The sequence below is a fragment of the Salminus brasiliensis genome, chromosome 3 (assembly GCF_030463535.1).
Source record: "Salminus brasiliensis chromosome 3, fSalBra1.hap2, whole genome shotgun sequence".
NCBI classification, from domain to species: domain Eukaryota; kingdom Metazoa; phylum Chordata; class Actinopteri; order Characiformes; family Bryconidae; genus Salminus; species Salminus brasiliensis.
In genome coordinates this window covers 39,303,611-39,323,641 of record NC_132880.1, presented here as the reverse complement: position 1 = coordinate 39,323,641, position 20,031 = coordinate 39,303,611, and the positions used below count along the sequence as shown (strand labels likewise).

At 40.5% G+C, this 20,031-nt stretch overlaps 1 protein-coding gene across 2 annotated transcripts; it reads right to left on the bottom strand.

The window, feature by feature from the left end:
- Window positions 1-2,900: 2,900 nt before the first annotated feature.
- Window positions 2,901-19,778, bottom strand: hepacam2 (HEPACAM family member 2). 2 transcript variants are annotated; one of them, XM_072676098.1, is made up of 9 exons: window positions 19,566-19,778; window positions 14,501-14,866; window positions 11,815-12,099; window positions 9,423-9,722; window positions 7,147-7,269; window positions 6,510-6,531; window positions 6,381-6,415; window positions 4,632-4,753; window positions 2,901-4,527 (listed from the first exon to the last, which is right to left on the bottom strand). In XM_072676098.1, exons 1-9 carry the CDS (start codon window positions 19,621-19,623, stop codon window positions 4,417-4,419), a joined length of 1,422 nt encoding a protein of 473 aa, XP_072532199.1. In that variant the 5' UTR covers window positions 19,624-19,778; the 3' UTR covers window positions 2,901-4,416. The 2 variants fall into 2 exon arrangements, with proteins under 2 accessions (XP_072532199.1, XP_072532200.1); XM_072676099.1 differs by having other exon boundaries at window positions 4,632-4,705.
- Window positions 19,779-20,031: the final 253 nt, after the last annotated feature.

Below are 20,031 nucleotides of genomic sequence, written 5' to 3'. Positions count from 1 at the left end.
TCCCCCCAAAATGCATATACACCCTGTCAACTAGAGAAAGCCTTGCTTACCCTAGTTAAAGCTGGTAAAGTGATGACATGCAACAGCCACTTTGTACAAATACAGTGTTTGTGTTACTTGTAGTCAGTTTTCTGAGACAATCCTTGCCACAATTGTTCATCAGTAACACTGGAGAGCAGCACATCATTGCCAGACTCTGATATATATTGGAATACGGCTGCTACGCAATCCAGGCCTGGTGAGCACGGCTTAATCTAAGGCCTGATCTCGGGAAGGGGGAGTCAAAAGTGGGAAGCAAGAAAAGCTAACCCTAGCCGACCGGTTTCACCATGTCATCAGCCAGGTAACCTCACACCGCACTATCCAGCTCAACAATACAAGTACACTGTTCTTGTTACAGCGCTAAAACAAAGCTATGCCATGCAATGCTAATGCATCTTGCGCATGAGCTGCTGCAGTGCCATAAACCAGGCAGCACCATAAGATTATTCATGAGCCCACCCAAAAAATATCCATAATATCAGAGTGATAGATGTCTTGGTGGCCTCCCTCACTAGTCTCCATCTTGCCGGTCACTCAGTCTGTGAGGATTAGATCAGCATTAAAACATACATTTGTAAAACCATTTGTGAGCATTTTACACCACCAACCACAGTCAAAGTCAAACACTGTATATGCAGACGTCAGAGAACGATTTAATATTCTGAAAAAATGCATTTTACAGCACCTTTAAATTGCTAACTGTCATCTGAAGGCAGAGACCAAATCATCCTCATTAGGGTGAACGGTGTGTTATGTTAAAGGATGTTATTAGTTATGAAGTATTGAGTTAATGCCAGTTAAATTGCTGCTATTTAATATGAAGATTTAATGATTTTGCCTAGTTGTTTAATTTTTATAAAAGTAGATTAGTGTCATTCATCATAATTGCTTAATTGGAATTGTCCAAAATACACAATGAAGGAATTAGTGCACTTATTTGACTCAACTACATACAGTATGTCAGTATGTTCCCTGGTCGTACTCAATTCAGGATGTTATTTACCATTTAAGTCTATCAGGTCTCACAGTGCACATCTCGCCACTCTCATCACAGTGCTTCTTCACTCACCGCTCCAGGAAGTGTTTACAACAAACACATTTGCGGAAGCGGGGTCATGCTGGTGGGTTTGTTTGGAAATAACTTTTTTACTAAATAAAATGCTGGATGAGGTGCACACTACAGAGGCAGCTTGTGTTCCTGGTTCCTGGTTAATAAAAGTCAGTGACATTAGTGCTGATTTCCCTGCCAAATGAGGGAGCGGCAGGGCCTCCAGACAGTGGAGATGTAATTCCTCTGCTCCTCCTGCAAAACACACACTGAACAGATGGTCTCCCACCATAAAACCTGTGCACATAAAAGGCATTATCCAGTTAGTTTCAGTGTTGTGACTCAGGTCCACCAAAATACATGTACTGATGTGCCCTCGGGGTCCTGACCAGTTTGCTAGATCCACTAACAATAAATGAAGAGGGATGGATTTGTAATAGGAGTTGGCAGTTAATGACACACAAGCTGCTACAATTACTGTTCAAAGGAATAATTATGCAGATTTATTGAAAAAACGGCCTGTTACTCTGCACGCCCAAAAAGCCTTGGGGCGACAGTCTTCACTGCGCACCTCTAATATTATTTATATGCTAACTGTCTGTCTGAAACTGTGGAGGAACCTTCAATAAAAGAGTTTTAGAAGAAAAAGCGTTCCTCGAAAGTTCCTCAAAGCACCATAAGAGATTCCTCCAAAGGTCCTCAAGGATCTCCTACTATCAACAGTGTACTTGAAGCTGGAAGGGCTCTTGGTGCAGATCGGCTTTTGACCACTGCCATCACGTACGGAGGGCCTGGTCCGTTCTTGGCTTTGTAGGCCAGCGTCAAGGTTATGAATCTGATGCAGGCAGCTACAGGAAGCCAGTGAAGAGAATGCAGCAGAGGAGCAACATGGCTGAACTTAGAAATATTGGATTTTATACTTTTAACAACATATGGCTCAGCTTGACCCACAATCCTTTAAGATACACGGAAAACAAGCACCCAGACTTTTTTCTGTTCTGAACCCAAAGTGGTGGAACAAACTTTCCCTGGGTGTCCGAACAGCCTTGCGGTCGCTCGCTGTCTCCAATGTCGACTGAAGACCCGCCTCTTCCAAGAGTGCTTAGGCAAAATGGAGTGCATGTTGAGTACTGTGTGTCTAGGTCCCCATACTGACTTTCTGAGCATTCATGCATTCTCAGCATCTAGCTAGAGGTATCTTTAGGATTGTAGTCTATACAAACTAGCTAAGGATATTTTCTGAGGAAACAGTGAAGCACTTTTATCTGAAGGTTCATGTTAATTTCAGCTTACAGAAGCGCACACCTGAAGAAATTGTTATATATCAAACATATCAGCCCAAATAACATTACTGATCCCATTAGATCTCTTTAGACTATGTTTAAGATTTACTCTGATCAGACAATTTGATAAATATAAAAGTTGCATTTTCTAAAAAAGTCAAAATGGTTACTGTTAGATGTTTATCCAAGATATAACTACAAAAAAAGAGATCACATATTCTTATTAAATTAGTAAGTAAAATGCTTTGGCACACAGACTACAAATAATGTGTTTTGCACACACACATATACACACACACACATCCACGCAAATGTCGTGACTCAAGTAAACAGTGAGCCCAGCTGGAGTCCAGTGCTGAGTTCTAAGCCTTCTGTCGCTTGCCTTGTCTAGATTGCTGACACAACATTTTCACTCATATCCATTTCCAACCAATTGCTATTAATCGTTATTTTCAAAATAGAGAGCTTTTTATTTATTAACTGTAAATAATAACAAGGGAATCAGTACAGTACAGTAGAAGCTCATTTAATAAAGAATAAAGAACAATAGTCTCATTTTTATGGCACAGAATACCACATGATACAGTGTGCAAAAATAGATTATTAGAATACAAAATTGCATACTATTTACATTCATATTTCAAGCAAAGCAGTGGAATTAGGGCTATGCTGCACTTGGTATAACAGTACGAACACATAAATACTCTCAGGTATCAGTGTAGCCGCTAGCAAACGTATATACAAACACAAATCAACAACAAATCACATCATTCTAGCAATGTTTTTCAGACAGTCATTACTATACCACTGAAACTGAAAGTCAGTGCCACTGCGAGTGTGTAAAGCCTTTGACAAGAAAAGAACCAAACGATATAATATATATATATATATATATATATATATATATATATATAATTATTCATTAATTGGCTGCCTTACAATCTTCTAGGTCATTAAATTTTAAAGGTTTCTGAGCAATTACACTCAAATTTAACATTTTAAGGCAGCCGGGTTAACTTCCTTCAGTTAAAAACAATAAATCTGCTTTTTACACCATATATTACCAGTCAAAAGTTTAAGAACACCCCAGATTTCCCATTTTTAATTGATATTTCTGTATTACCTGAAATGGTACAAAGATAGGCGGTAAACTGCCATGGTTTTCAGGGCTTTTGAAAAAAATTTGAAATAAAAACTGAAAGATAATGTGAAATATAAAAACAATGGCCTTTTCAGGGACAAGTAATTGTTTAATAATGTACAGCTGGCTTGTAGCAATGGCATTAAATAAAAAAAAGAGTTTACAATTTAGACTCTGTTTGTATGAACGCAGACTAATAGACTATTTTAACTCTATAAAATAACTTTAAAGTGCAGCTCTTTCCATTCCAGAAATCACAAATATAGCCAGGGTGTCATGAGTACAGTTCCTGCTCTTGGGAACTGGAGAAAACCGATGAGGTCTAGTACAGGCTCCACAGAATCAACAACAGCATCAGAAGTTTGACAAGCTGTTTCTGAGAGTCAACAGCATGTGTGCTAGGTGGCTCACATGACAACAACGGGTAGCTTAACACTGGACCAAGTGGACCAGGTGGAGTGGCAGTAAAAAAAAAAGTAAAAAAAAAATAAATAAAAAATAAAATAAAAAAAATGCACGCTTGCCCCGGCCATGCAACATTGCCAGTGGACTACTGACTAAAAATTTGAGGTGTTCTAAAACTTTTGACTGGTATTGTATAACAACGTCAATAGCCTATGTACAGAACCAAGAGAACCCTTGTGAAATAAATAAATAGCAGAATTACGTATCAGCCAAACAGACAAGGATTAAGCTAAGGGTCTTCATTCACTGCTGAACAGCATCAGATTCAAGTGACTTTAGGAAGAAATGAAGAAGCGAGGGCATTAACCAGCAAGTCCACAGGAGTACCGGCTCGTGGTTTCTGTAACACCACTGAGTCCATCACCAGATCCTGCCTGTGTGTGTGCTATTGAGAGATCACCAGATCCAGCCTGTGTGTGTGTGTGTGTTCAAGCACCTCACTTCAGTAGACTGAGCGTGGGAGTTTCAGGAACATGTCTGATGACATCATAGATGGTGGTATGCAAATCTTTCACAGAGTCGAGCCGTGCCAGAGATCTGCACGATGCCTGGGGAACAAAAAGACAGCACATCAGAGCTGATCTCATGAAAAAGAACTCTTGCAAACTACTGCAAACACACTAGAAGCTTTATTTGGTCCCGTCTGACTCACATGCTTCGAATCCATTTTCCCAGGTATGGAGACAAACTCATAGATGCCGAAGTCTTCAGTAGCGTCCTCATGGCCTTTTGGAACAAGATGCTGGTTAATTGATGGCCTGATGGTATGAACTTCTGTAATGAATTAGACAATAGTGACTAAACTACCTCAAATCAACCAAATTATATTTTGTTGATTTCACGTTTTTATAATTAAAGCTGTAATAATGGAGCACATTTATGCGTTTTATCTTGCTAAATCTTCAAACAGAGTAAATTACACTATCAAGAGTCATAAAATGTGTGTCTAGTGCACATTCAAAAGCTAGATACCAGAAGCTATTTAACGTTATTTTCTTGAATATGTTTTTGTAAGTAACACATTTTTTAGATACTAGTAATGTGATTTTTGAGAATTAAAAAGATCACTCTTTATTTATAATGAACAATATTAATAAATAATTATATTTAAATAATATTTTATCTTTTTTGTACCTTCAAAAGGATCTTCTTAACTTTCAATGAAGGGCAGTATAAAAAGATGTTGGAGCATTTCTATTGGTCCATTCATCATGAAACAACGGTTAGTTTAAAACTATGTCAAAATGTGAAAAATTGCTAAATGTAGATTCAAGGTTTTTAAGTGAAATATAGAAGTACAGTTGCAATGAAAATTATTCATCTCTTCTTGGCAAATAAAGTTTCTTAGCAAAAGTGAAATTGTTTCAGCTGTTTGCAATAAACCAAGAAACAAGAACAAACAGAGAAGAGATCACTGCCTTCACAAAAAAGTAAAAAGATATATAAACAGAGCAAATGCAAGTGTTCCTAAAGATTGGAGTTGGAAGAGTTCACAAGTTCAAAGTTAACGCTGGCTAGGCTACCTGGCATACCTCAAAGTCCACCAAGGTTTGGTTTCAGAAGAAGTCCTGGAAGATTCTGAAGCGTTCGTCACAATCGCCTGACTTAAACCTCATAGAAACTCTTTGGTGAAGAAGCATATGCGTGAACTAGAGGTCACTGCCCATGAGGAATAGATTCCCCAGGAACGCTGCCAGAAGCTGGTGTCTGGCTATGCATCACATTTGCAGCAGGTCATAACAGCAACAGGGTGCTCTACTAAGTACTAAAGATGCTAGTCATGAAGGAAAAAACTACTGCAGTAGTCATTAAAGGTGCAGTTTTGTGTAGAACTTGGAGAAACCACTTGTAATACGAGTATACATTGTGTTGAGACATTTAAATTGGTCTTGTTTGATTGGTTTATTGCAAACAGCTTTGTATATGTATTTGTGCAGTACTGGAAAAGCTCTTTAAGCTGCATGTTAGTGTATGAAAGGTGCCGTATACATATTATAAGTAGTTGTGTGATGGTACTGATGGTGTTGTTTTTAATTATTTACAGCTTTACATCGAATATTTTACGTTTTTGAGATTGTCATCATCATCTTATTCTCTTCTTGGACCAGCTCCTGCCTCTCTACAGCACACATCACCATCATATACTATCAGTAACAGCTACAGTTGGACGCGGTAAACCGAGAGCAGACTTGCACAAGAAACTACACAGATCTCTGCGTGTTCCAGCAAACAGGAAAATACACGGGTAGCGTACGCGGACTGAAACCAGCCAGATATAATTATGGTAATTGTTTTGAGCTGATAGGAGGGCTGCAGTTTGTTTGCCCAGAGGCTATGTACACAGCACTGCTTGACAACAGACGCCAGCGACATTAGAGTATAAACCACGCAGGGCACGTACCTGAGCGATGTAGTCCTTTTTGTTCTGGCATAGGCCTAGAGGGGAGGGACCAAATGAGGTGTTATTTAAGCACATGAATAAAGTAAACATTTATCTGGGAAATATTGATCCAGGCCTTATTCTTCTTACCTGCTATAGATTTTCATCAACACTGTAGAAACAAAAACACATCTGATTAAATAGGATCATGTAGCACAACAGTTGCTGAAAGCGTAACTGATACTGAGCGTCCTCAGCGGTTTCGATTACATTTTCACCTTTCCTATTAACTCCAGCTGATTTGAATAGAATCTGTATGAGTGAACACTGTGAATACAGTCAAAATAGTGAATACATTTGATTAAATATAAACTAAGAATAGTTTCACACTCCAGTTGACTGAAAAACTTATGGTTACATACATTTCGCATGGCCAGCACAATCCACAACATACCCAATACAGAGATATATACAAATCAAAAGTATTTGTATCACATTTTTAACAACTGATGTTATCGCAAAGCAGGAATCCACAGAAATCCAGTAATAAAGATGTTAAAAAGTGACAAAGAAAAACTCCCTCAGAGCAGGAGGAAGAAACCTCGGGAGGACCCATCCTCTACTGGTCAGAAAATATTGTGACTCAACGTACCACCACAAGATATGGTTCTCCTGCTCAGGTGTGGTGATATGTACAGTCATATAGACAGAAATAGATCAATAGAAATGAGAGATTCACACACACACACACACACACACACACACACACACACACACACACACACACCTCTTTTAGGATGGCAGGTCTTCTTGAAGAACACAAACAGCATACACAGAATGATGATCAGTGAGCAGACGGTGATGACCGCTAAAGGAGATACTGTACTCCCTCCCTGCAGCTTTTCACTCCCTGCAAACAGATTAAAATAATTAACAACAACAGCAATAATAATAATAACAATAATAATAATAATAATAATAATAAAATAGTCATCATCATCATCATCTTTTTCAATTAATATAAACTTGGCATATGGTCTCTGAAGATACACTTCAGAGGCTTTTCCATTTGCTTTTGGCAGAACATCAAGAATATTCAAATTAATATGGTTTAATGGGGGGTAAAATGAAGGTGGAGATTCAGCTGCATCAGTTTTGTAATATTAGGATTTATCGCAGTCTGTTAAATATTTTCTTCCAAGTGTAAGCGCTCAAATAAAATTCTATGCTCCATCCGTTAAACTCCACAGAACCATCTTTGTGTTATTGTTTTCTCTGTATTTCACTCTTGTGTAAATCATTTCTCCTGTCACGTTTGTTTTGTATTTAGTGTAAATTGTACCAAACCAAGCAAACTCAAGATTTTATTACACACTGAATTGTTTCCCACTCTCAAAAAAGTAATAAAGGTGCAATAAAACCTAACAATCATCTAACTATTGACTTCTTAAAATTCCCTAAAGAGGCTTTCAGTAGACAGTTCTGTAAACAGACAGAAAGCAATCAACTGAAAGGTTCTTTAGAGAACTGAAAGTGACTCTTTGGTGTGTTTTGTTCCCTGTTTTTAGGCACTTTTAGTTTTAAGAGCGCCAGGAACTGTAATTTAACTGACTCACTTTGAGGTTAGAGATGAACGATGTTAGTAAAGAAGTAGGCAGTGCTGAGCGTAGTGGTTAAATGTCTACAACTCTTGGTTCTGGTTAACTCTTGGTGTGGTTAGCATAAAGTCAGTAATGTGTGATTTAAAGATGAAAGTCGAGTATGCCTTTAGTGCGCAGAATAGACCGATACAGTTCAGGTATCCGGGGCCTTTTGTTGCTATAAGCAGTACATCATGTGATTCTTTGAGGATGTTTTTGAGTCCATGGTTAAAGCAGTAAGGAATTACTGCTAATTGCTATTCAATTAATACATTTTCTCTCCTATTACTGCATTTCCACAGTAAGACGTTTCATTCTGGTTTAAAAAAAGTGATCATCAGACGTTTTATACTGTGATATATATCACTTATATATACTATATCACTTAACTTTCAATGTTGTTTAAGTTTCATGTGGAATGGACCACACTGATGTTTCTCTAAAAGTAAGGAGATTTGGGGGGTTTTCTATAGTTAATAATTGGGGGTTAATGCCAGGACAGCTCATAGGCCATTTTCCTGGCAGGAGTAGTTTCGATGGATATGGTCGGTGAGCTAACACTACAGCACCAATGCTGGGACAGACGTTAGCAACGTTAAGTCAACATGCTATCTCTTCGGACTTTGACACACACACACACACATTAATGCCACAATATGTCATCACACCACTTCCCTTTACAGTAATATTTTAAGCAAGGAGACACAACCTTAGCGTACCTAAGATTACATCTCCTTTCGGAGGCACAGATACTTCTTGTTTGCTTTGTGGCAAAATGTAGTCCTCAGACCATCAGTACCAGAAAATGTATTTTCAGCAAACAACAAAGTCAGTAATGTGTGATTAGTCAGTAAGTCAGTAAGTGAAATTGTCTCCTCTAGGCAAAAATAGTCCTAGGAAAAATTGTTTTTGGAAAAAAACTTTAAATCACATTAAAAAAATAAGATTTTTTTTCACCCCTATTTTTTCCGAGGCTAGTCTTTTGGTAACCAAAAAAAAACCCCTCATGGGTAGGCATGAGAAGGATTTAGATTAGGGGGCTCAAATGTTAAGAAACAATGCAACACCCATTCCCATAAAAAACCTATATCAACCGCCCAATGATTTGGGATCAATACCCACATTGACTGACTAGAATTTCATATGATGTTGAAGAACAGCACACACGAAGACCAGCTGCCAACCCCTATTTCCTTTCCGATCACTCAGCACCACTTTCACATGAGGTGCAGTGATATCTGCTTAGCAACTGAGAAGCAGCTATTGCACAGCAGCTATTGTAAAGCATATACAATGCTTATCAGATGCTCTCCACAAAACGCTTACAATCGTCTGACTCATGATACGTCAGAACCGGGCAGCTGTAACCGTAAGCAGAAAGTCTTGTCCCAAAGCAATATTTCACCCATATTCCCGTTTGTACCTTTGCCGAGATTGGCCACCACCAGCGTGAAGTGAGTTTCATCCTGCTTCTGCGTCATATTGTTGAAGGCCCGGCACAAGAACTTGGTGGGTTGAGCCAACTTGTGTGAAGGCACCTCAAAGCGAGGGCCTGTCATAAGGACTTCTGTATTGTTGCCCGTCCTGGAGATCCACACACAGGTGTTGGGGGGGTTGGAGTCGGCCAAGCATTCAAAAAAGATCAGCTCTCCTTGGTTTACAGTGAACACTTCTCCAATTCTCAAACCCTGGTCTGAGTTCACTTCCAGATTATAAGGGCCATCTGAGGAGAAAATAAACAGTCACTGAGTTTTTGAATTCATGTTCATGTTCCTTTACATTAAACCACAATACTTCACAAGGGCAAGCATAAGGATCTGAGCGACTTGGACAAGCGCCAGATTATGATGACTGGACGACTGGGTCGGAACATCTCCAAAGAGGCAGGTCTCATGGAGTGTGGCTGTTATGCAGTGATTGGCATCTACCAATGAACAACAATTAGTGAAGTAGTATGAGGGTCATGGGTGTCCAAGGTTCATTGATGCAGTCCATGGAGGCCCCACCCACCAGGACTTAAAGAGAGAGCCACAGGACACACTCAGAGGTCTTGTGGAGTCCACGCCTCAATGGATCAGAGCTGTTTTGGTGGCCCGAGCAGGACCTACACAATATTCAGTAGGTGGTTTTAATCTTATGGCTGATTAGTGTACAAACAAAGTATTTAAGAGTTTTGTGGTCTGAAGTATGACAATTCACCTGAAACATGTAATGCCTTTGAAAACAATCTCATGCACACTAAATGGACAAAAGTTTTGGGACATCTGCTCATTTGTTGTTTCTCCCAAAATCAAAGGTATCCAAGGGGTACCAATGGTTTTCTACTAGATTCTAGAGCATTGCTGTAAGAATTTGATTGCATTCAGCAGCAAGAGAGTTCGTGAGGTCAGGATGTTACATCATCCCACCCCAGGTCATCCCAAACATACTGGATGAAGCACCATCATTACAGGACTGTATACCCCTCTAGCCCAGCCTGGCTTTAGACATGGTGCCAACAGGTTCATGCCTATTTGCTCCAGAATGTCTTATTCTATTGGCAATAATTCTCGACTAGACAAGTAGCTACATTTACATTTACGGCATTTAGCAGACGCTCTTATCCAGAGCGACTTACAAAGTGCTTTGCTATTTACCCAAGAAAACCTTAGCTAGTTAGAATAGGCTAATAATTCAAAAGATACCTCTAAGCTTAGACATTGCTAAACACAATACAATAAGGCGACCATAGAACTATTCGTCCAAGTACTCTCTGAAGAGGTGGGTCTTCAGTCTGCGTTTGAAGACAGCGAACGACTCGGCCGTTCGGACACCCAGGGGCAGCTCGTTCCACCACTTTGGTGCCAGGACAGAAAAAAGCCTGGACGCTTGTCTTCCGCGGATTTTGAGGGATGGCGGGTCAAGCCGAGCCGTACTTGAAGCTCGAAGGGCTCTTGGTGCGGATCGGCTTTTGACCATTGCCATCAGATACGGAGGGGCTGGTCCGTTCTTGGCTTTGTAGGCCAGCGTCAGTGTTTTAAATCTGATGCGGGCAGCTACAGGAAGCCAGTGGAGAGAACGCAGCAGTGGAGTGACATGGCTAAATTTTGGGACATTGAAGACGACCCGTGCCGCTGCATTCTGGATGAGTTGCAGGGGCCTGATGGTGCGCAGAGGGAGACCAGCCAGAAGAGAGTTGCAGTAGTCAAGTCTGGAAGTGACGAGAGACTGAACAAGGACCTGAGTGGCCTCTCTAGAGAGGAAGGGTCGAATTCTCCGGATGTTGTACAGGAGGAATCTGCAGGACCGAGTTACGTTTGCAACATGACTTGAGAACGATAACTGATCATCCATCACTACACCAAGGCTTCGGGCTTCAGTAGAAGGAGTGACCAGTGAGTTCTCAAAGGTGATGGCAAGATCGTTTCTTGGTCCAGCAGTTCCCGGGATGTACAGCAGCTCCGTCTTGTAGGGGTTGAGTTTGAGAATAGCTAGACAAGCTGTGTGTGTGCGCAGGCATTTGCACATCTATATCAGCGAGTGCAACTTAAAGTTGCATTCTTTTGAAGCGGTGTCCACAAACATTTGAACACCTAGTGTGTTTGAGTATAGAGCATAGAGTATTTGAATATTAAACAGTTTAAGCAGAAAGATCATTCACTTCCATGGAGATCAGGCTGCTGTAAACATCCTCAGGCAACAAGAGAAAAGACACCACATGCAAAAAGGCCATTAAGGATGTGAGAGGTGAAATGAGGATATCCAAGAGAAATAAAGGTAGTGGAAGTTTGCGGACTGCATGGCGGTGAATAAAGAGCAGAAAGCTGAACACTCACAGAACACACTGAGTTCCATGGCTAGGCTCCTTGCGAGGCTGATGGAGTTTTCAGCCACACAGCTGTACATGCCAATGTCCTCCTTCTTCACTGGGCTGATGAGCAGAGAGTTGTTTGTTTGGGAGAACATGTGACGTTCACTCAGTTCGACAGGTTTGTTGTTTTTCAGCCACTGGTACTTAGCCCTTGCTCTTTTCTCCACAATGCAGGTCAGAGTGACATTGTCCCGATCTTCCACGAGTGTGTCCTCTGAGTTCTTCACCACGACAGGAGTGGAAAGACGCACTAAAGGCACACACAGTAGACATGATTATTCTAAAACACTCATTCATCATCAGAATTATTAAAAGTATTATTTGACAATCAATCAATTTTTTAAACCATTTATCAAAATGAGAGTGTTTATATCTTTACTGAGCACAGAGATCCAAAAGACCAAGATTTAACGATAATGACTACCAGTCATCTTAGTGAATTTTGTGAATTCTTCTTAAGACAAAATTTCACATTAATAATGACATTTTGTAAATGTATCATACAATTATTAAAATATATATGTTGTTTTACTTTTTTCAATTATTAAAAATAGAAAAAGTATCTCTACATAATATAATACAGTAGAATATACAATACACAATCACCAAGCACTTTATTAGGACCACTAGGCTAATACGGGATAGGCTTCCCTTTGCTCTCAGCTTTAATCCTTCCGCCATTTTTTGGATATTCTGCTCAATGGTGACATACCTGCATTCCACATTTGTTTTAGGAACACTTGAACATGCTGTGAACAAACAGCCCAAAGCTGTTCTTTTAGACTGAAATCCCATGACTGATTCAGATTCAGCCCCTAAAGAACTCTGAACACTTTCCTGTTCATAAAACCAGTTTGAGGCGGCTTTGCTTAGTGACATGGTGCATTATCATGCTGGAAGTAGCCATTAGAAGATGGGTAAACTGTGGTCATAAAGGGATGAACATGGTCAGCAACAATACTCAAATAGGCTGTGGCATTCAAGTAATGATTAACTGGCATCAACAACCCAAAGTGTGCCAGGAAAACCTTTCCCACACCATCACACCACCTCCACCAGCCTGGACTGTTGATACAAGACAAGTTGGGTTTATGGATTCAAGCTGCTGGCGCCAAGTTCTGATCCTACCATCTGTGAGCCTCAGCAGGAATTCAGATTCATCAACGCAGACCTTGATGTTTTTCTATTCTTCAACTGTCCCGTTTTGGTGAGCCTAAGCCTCAGCTTTCTGTCTTCTGCTGTCGTAGCCCATCTACCATCTACCATCTATCTAAGGTCGGATGTGTTGTGCTTTTTGAGGTGCTTTTCTGCTCACCACGGATTGTAGAGTGGTTTTCTGAGTTACTGTGGCCTTTCGGTCAGCCCAAACTAGTCAGATCAATCTCCCTTTACATCTCACATTAACAGGGTGTTTTTAATTCTGCAGAACTGCTGCTCAAGAGGATGCATTTTCTTCATTCCACCATTCTGATAAACTCTAGAGACTGCTGTGCTGAAAATCCCAGGAGATTAGCAGGAATAGAGATGCTCAAACCAGCCTGTCGGGCATCAACAGTCATGCCACACTCAAAACCACATTTTTTCCTATTCTGATGGTGGATGTGAACAATGTGTAAAGCAGCTGGCTCATGATTTTATGTGTTATATTGATTGGCTGACTAGATAATTGCATAGGTAGGGGTACAAGACCTAAATGCACATTTACTGAGTGTGTAATTCAAATGTACACTTACAAATGACCTAAAAAGCATTTACACTCTCAGAGGTGTTAAAAAGCTCACCTTGTGGTTTAACTATAACCTCTTAACCTATGTGTGCAGGAACTTTCTCTCATTCCCAAAACCATTTAGTAAAAGGGCTCTTTGGGAAAACAAATTAGTCTTCCCACAACACACAGTGCATCCCTATAACGCAGGAATTTCCCATTCCTGCACTTCTTAATGGTGCAGAAGGTATATAAAGGGAACTGACTCTTGGCAGATCATTTCAGGGAGCCAGACCTTACTTGTGAAAGGGTTTTCTTTAAGAGCTTGTATGTTGAGACATTGTATCTATTCTATAATCTCTGAAAGAAATGGCACCAGTACTTCTATAATTAAAAGAGCATGGGATAATGCAGCATGATAATGCACCATGTCACTAAGCAAAGCCGCCTCAAACTGGTTTTATGAACAGGAAAGTGTTCAGAGTTCTTTAGGGGCTGAATCTGAATCAGTCATGGGATTTCAGTCTAAAAGAACAGTTTTGGGCTGTTTGTTCACAGCATATTTATTATTTATTATTTATTATTATGTATATCTTATTATATACATTTACAACACATGTAAACACACAATGTTAATTAAACATAAGCTTTTCTGAGAGCAGAAAATAGATACTTATAATCTTATAATACTGCCAGAAATGTCACACATGATCCCTACCTTTAATATGTTTTTCCCTATGAAGATAACATCAGCTGCAGCGTATTCAAAAATACTTCCTCTAATGGATCCTAGCACTAGGAGCACACACTCTCAAAAGCAATGCTGAAAACAAGGCAATAAACATCCCCTCAACAAAAGCCCCAGTGCCATCTGCCATCCCTCACAGTCAGGTTGGCTGACGTGTCAGAGAAGTGAAACTATCCCATCAGCTAAAGTCATACTCACCATTCACGATAATGCTCACAGTCTTGATAAGCATCTCAGTTGTCTTGTTTGCGCCAAAGAAGTTGATTTCTAGCCTGTAGTCGCCCTCAGCTGCCTCATCCAGCTGATTAAAGGTCAGGGAAAAGTCAATAGGACTGAAGATGAGAATCTCCTTCCACTGCAGTTTAATGATTGCATTGCCATCCTCATAGGCAACCAGTGCGGTATCAGGTCTGGGACTAGGACTGTGCTTAGGACTGCTCTGGAACCAGTAGAGCTGGAAGTTCACTCCTTTTACATCAAAGTGAGTCTCCACAGGTATGTGCAGAGATTCGCCCATGATCCCGTGCAGGACAGGAGGCATTGTAACAAGCTCCATGTTGGCACCTTTAAAACAGAAACAACAGAAACTCACAAATCACATGTATGAAATGTACTTAAACACTCAAAGTGCCACAAAGGGTTCCTTAGAGGAATGCCACAAAGGAACCACACCTAACTCCCTAAAGGATGGATGGAACATTAGGTGAAATTCTTCTATTGAAAAGTTCATCTAGATAACAGTGGATCTTCTATGGGACTGATCAAAAAAGCCATCTAAATCATCTCATTTTTAAGAGTGCATGACTCTTCTATGTTCATTCCAGGTTGGGGTTTCCCCAAAGCATCTACAGCAGTACAACGATCACTGTTACATGGAAAGAACTGGAATAACTACAGTCCTAAACACGAAGGGGACAAAGGGGTTTTACACAGTGTCACTTTGTTCCTTTTAGAACCTTTTAATGAAGGAGATGTGTAAGTGGTTAGTGTGGCGCAACAGATAACACCACTACCTGCCACTGAGCTACCACACCATGTGGGAGGCTGGGGTTTGATTCCCATTCTGGGTGACCATGCTGCGCTACACCAATAAAAGTCCTTGGGCAAGACTCCTGACACTACACTGACCCACCTCTGTAATATGAGTTACCTTGTAAGTCGCTCTGGATAAGAGCGTCAGCTAAATGCCATAAATGTAAATGTAAGTTTGAAGAACCTTTAAGGGTCTAAAAACTCCATATAACGTAATGCTTCTACACAGTCATATCAGAATATTATGACCACCTACCCAATAGTGGGAACAGATACCACTGGCTTGTGTGACACTAGTGAGACGTCGTGGCACGGACTGCATTAAGTGATTGAATGTCATTCTAGTGGTTAACAGGTCCACAGGGATGCCACGTCGATTGCTCTGTTCCACTCGCTGGCATCAATGGCCTCTTAGGTACCACCGTTCACTACAGCAGCCTTAGAACATCCCACAAAGTTAGCGGTGTCCGATATGCTACCACCCTTCACCTTTTGTTCATTCCAAAATAGGTGTGGTCATAATATTCTGACATGATTGTGTATTTAGTACTAAAAAGAAATGAAGGGCCTAATACAGCTTTATAGAGCTGTATACAACCATTTTTCAAGGTTCTGTGCCATTTAGGTATCTAAATGTTTCTTTGAGTCGTCAAAGTTTTGGATGGAGCGCAGCAAACTTTGAATTAAAATGTATGTACAAACTATAGAAGCAGTTGTGCTGCTGGATTTTGGGCTTATGAAATACTTCATAATAAACATTATTAGGGCCTTAGAGTCGTCCTAACTTCCCCGCCTTATACAACACCCCTGTACAGGAGAGTGTTTGGATAACAGTATTTAAGATCTGCTGCCACCAATGCATTTTGTCTGTATGTTAAACTTTCAAAATAAATTTTGTTTATCAAGAAAATGTATTTAGAAACGTGATATTTTAACCATATCACTCCTAATCAAACCCTCATGTTTTCTCAGGGTGCTTCAAATTCACAAATCTTTTTTTCTTGCAATATTGATGCCATGTGAAACTTTCCCTGCACACCAACAGTTCTCCTGCTGGCTGTTTCTTCATGAGTTCAAGACTCCGAAACCAAAGACAGACTTGGCTAAGCTCTGTTTGTCCATATGCTACATTAGATGATTTACACATTGTGTAGTTTAATCACCTCTGAGGCCTGACTTTACTTGATCAGTCCTGTAACTGCCACGAGCAAATATTGACAAGCTATACTGGATGATTGTAGCCAAACACAAGATCCTTTCTAAATTGTCCAAACTGGTCTTTGAGCAAACACCAAGGCTGTGTGAAGAAACTGAGCGGTACATGAAGTCATGCTCTTCTTGCACAAAGAGAACAGACTTCAGCTTCTTGTTCAGTTTGAACATTGGTCCTCATGACACACAGATATACCTGGCTGTCACCAGATGACTACGCCCAAATAGACTCACTGTGTCAATGTTTGAAGCAAAGGCACCTTGTGTGACACACTGCCCCATATGTTCATGCTATGCAGTTCCCTGCAGAGCGTTCTTTCAGAAATTGCTGGTGAAAGACCTAGTTTACTTCTAGAAGCAGTTCTTGCCTTTAAGCAAAACGATTTTCATTCACAAGCCTGTCGTCAGTTTCATCTTTCGGCCACAATTCTGAGGAGAATTTCTTGTAGACTGGGATTCCTGCCACTGCTGGTAGACCTATATGACTGTACTGCACCTGCAAATTTAGCTACTTCCTTCACACTATGGCTTTTGGCACGCCCAAACGCAACCACTTCTTTTTGCCAAACAATAACATCTGCTTTGTGACCTATTTTCCACACATTGGACGAGACATTCACTGCATTGTACCCAGAGCCGGCCCACTGCATACTTGAAGTACGTGGCTGCTTAGTGCCCCAACGCCACCAGGGGGCCCCCTAAAGATCACCAAGACATCACAATGAAAATATTTCTGTTTTAAAAATAACATTGAATAATAAAATGAAATGGTATAACACAGGTAAAAGCATTTTTACACACTATTTTATGCACACCAATACTTGGTTAATCAATTTCTGTTGGCTGCTGCCACTGTTGGGCAAATGCAGATAATGCTAACACACAGAGTGTACCCTATGGAATGATGAAACATCTGGTGCTGAGGTGGTGGTGGGGGCCCAAATGAAAATCTGCTTAGGGCTCCATAAAGGCTTGGGCCGGCCCAGACTGTACCGCCTTTTCTCAACCTATGAATCTTTCTATAGCTCAATTATCCTCATGCAATGCCATCTGTGTGTCATCTGCCAGTCTGAACTTACTATCCCACCTGAAACGTATGTTTTTGTTATTATGCTTTTGTCCAATGTTATAACTGTCATTTTCTTTGTTTTAATTCCATGTTCCTTATTTTTAAGTTAATACCTTTTTTCTATCCATCTGAGAATCACAGTTGTTTTTCATTTCAATTTTGGGGGGCAACTTTCTTTTAATTGTAACTATTCTCGCAAAAAGCCGTTCTGAGGTTTTCTTATGTAAAGCACTTCCTAACTGCCACTTTTTATACAGAATGTTATACCAATATTGGTAAATGCATTGCCTCATTCACCAACACCTACATTTGTTCTTGAGAAAAGTGCATTACATTTTTCTTTATCACATTGTCCTTGTAAACCAAACAAATCCCATATGAAAACAAAAACATTGGTAAATGTCAGAATCTTCATCAAAACTGAGTAAGTGGCTTTTAAGAAGACATTTCTTCATAAGAACAGTTGGTGAATAAGGCCTAATGATATTTGAGAAGCAGAAGATGAGCAATATAAAGAGCTTTGTCATTATTGTGAGATATTATGCCAGAATGCTTTTCTGAGCATACTGCAGATATCCTTACTCCCCCTAGACCACTGACCAACTGCAAATTCCACTGGAATAAGAGTGTAATTAATCCTGTTGAACTGGATTCAGTGCAGATCAGTTACCTACCCTTAACTGACAGCTGCTGTTAATCTGTATTCTGTTGCTAGGAAGGACTATGTAACAGGGAGGTAGGTAGTGGGTGTATACACACACACACACACACACGCGCGCGCCTCTTTTCCCGGACACAGCCAGGCCTACTGCCTGCCTGCTGTATTGGCTCTGCGTGGTACAATAGAGCACTGTGCAGCTCGTGTTGTGTCCTAAATAATAAATAAGGACACCCCTATGGCACACAAAAAAGGCCCTGAGGCAGGGGAGGCCCCGAGGTTAGAAGTGTGCCACTGTTTACTGCACACTATTCTTAGCAGGCTTGGAGAATACCGAGGAGTGTGCTTGGCCCTCTCTGGTCCTGTTGTCTCCAAACAAACCAGAGATTGTTGTGATGATAACAGCAGTGACTAAGAGCTCAGCATGACGATAGACATCAAGCTAAAAGCACTTTTACCAACAATTACATGGCAAATACACAAATATCCCAACAAAACCACACATTAGACTACACACACACACACACACACTGGGGCAACTGGTATTTTAGGGGGTGCAAACTGCACTTAAAACCACAGTAGATTCCATACTGGACAATAAAAAGCCTGGGCATGAATAATCCAGTGAGTCAAGTCTGGTGTTGATTTAGAGCCGCATGTGATGGCTCATGAGATAAGGGAACTTGTAGCTGTCAACTTATCAGAACACTGCCTGAGTGAGAAGTTTATGAATATTTAGTGCCCATTAGAGAGTGGTGGGAAAACAAAAATGTCAACTTTGCCACACATATACAAGGCAATGTTGGGTAAAGACCACTTTTTTGGGTGAAAAGCTTCAGAACAGATCAATATTAAAGAAAAATGCACAATATAATTACAGCAGATAAAACAAGTACAGAAACAACTAAGCTAGAATAATAACCCAAACATACTAAGCATATTAATCAGCAGAACTACAAAGAATCCACACAACTGAGATGTTTATAACCAGAACAGTCACAGTACCAGGCCTTAATTAGCATTACGATGAGTTAATAAATAGTGAGACCCTCTGATACATTGAGACAGAACTAAGAGAGTAAAGCAGAGCTTACATTGACATCTAGTTTCCACATAAAATTTCTATCATGGAAAATATTGCTCCAGTTACTATAGATCACATTGTATTGACCAACAGTGATAAACACCCCAGTAAAAGACTTATTCTCAGTCAGTTGTGTTAAGCTGATAAAGTTACAATCTCTTGGCTGGTATCATCATCCTCCTCATCATCCATCCTCACAACATCTTACCTGACATTCCAGTCATGGCACACAGAAGAAACAACTCTGCAACTCCAATTGCTTCCATTTCTGCTTGCTGTGTTCCAAGAGCTCTAGGACTCTAGTGACAAGAAAAGGGGAACTGGTGACAGCATTTGCCAGGGAAATGAGGCCCCTCCCACAGGACAGCAGGAGGAGACTGTACACCTGGCAGACGCTCAGAAAGGCCGCCACCTCCTCCAGGGCCACATGCAGCTCCATCAAAAGGCTCTGACAGAGGTATACATGGGATCAAGTACAAGGTATCAGATCACACAGAAAAATACACCCATTTGTGAGGGGATTTGAACACAGCCGTTGGGTAGATACCATTGAACACACACAGACACCTAAGCCTCTTCAAGCTCTAGACACACATATACACAGACAATGTACACAAGGATATGCAAACCTTCACCCGCACCCATGCACACTCGAGAAAATTCCCCCTCACACC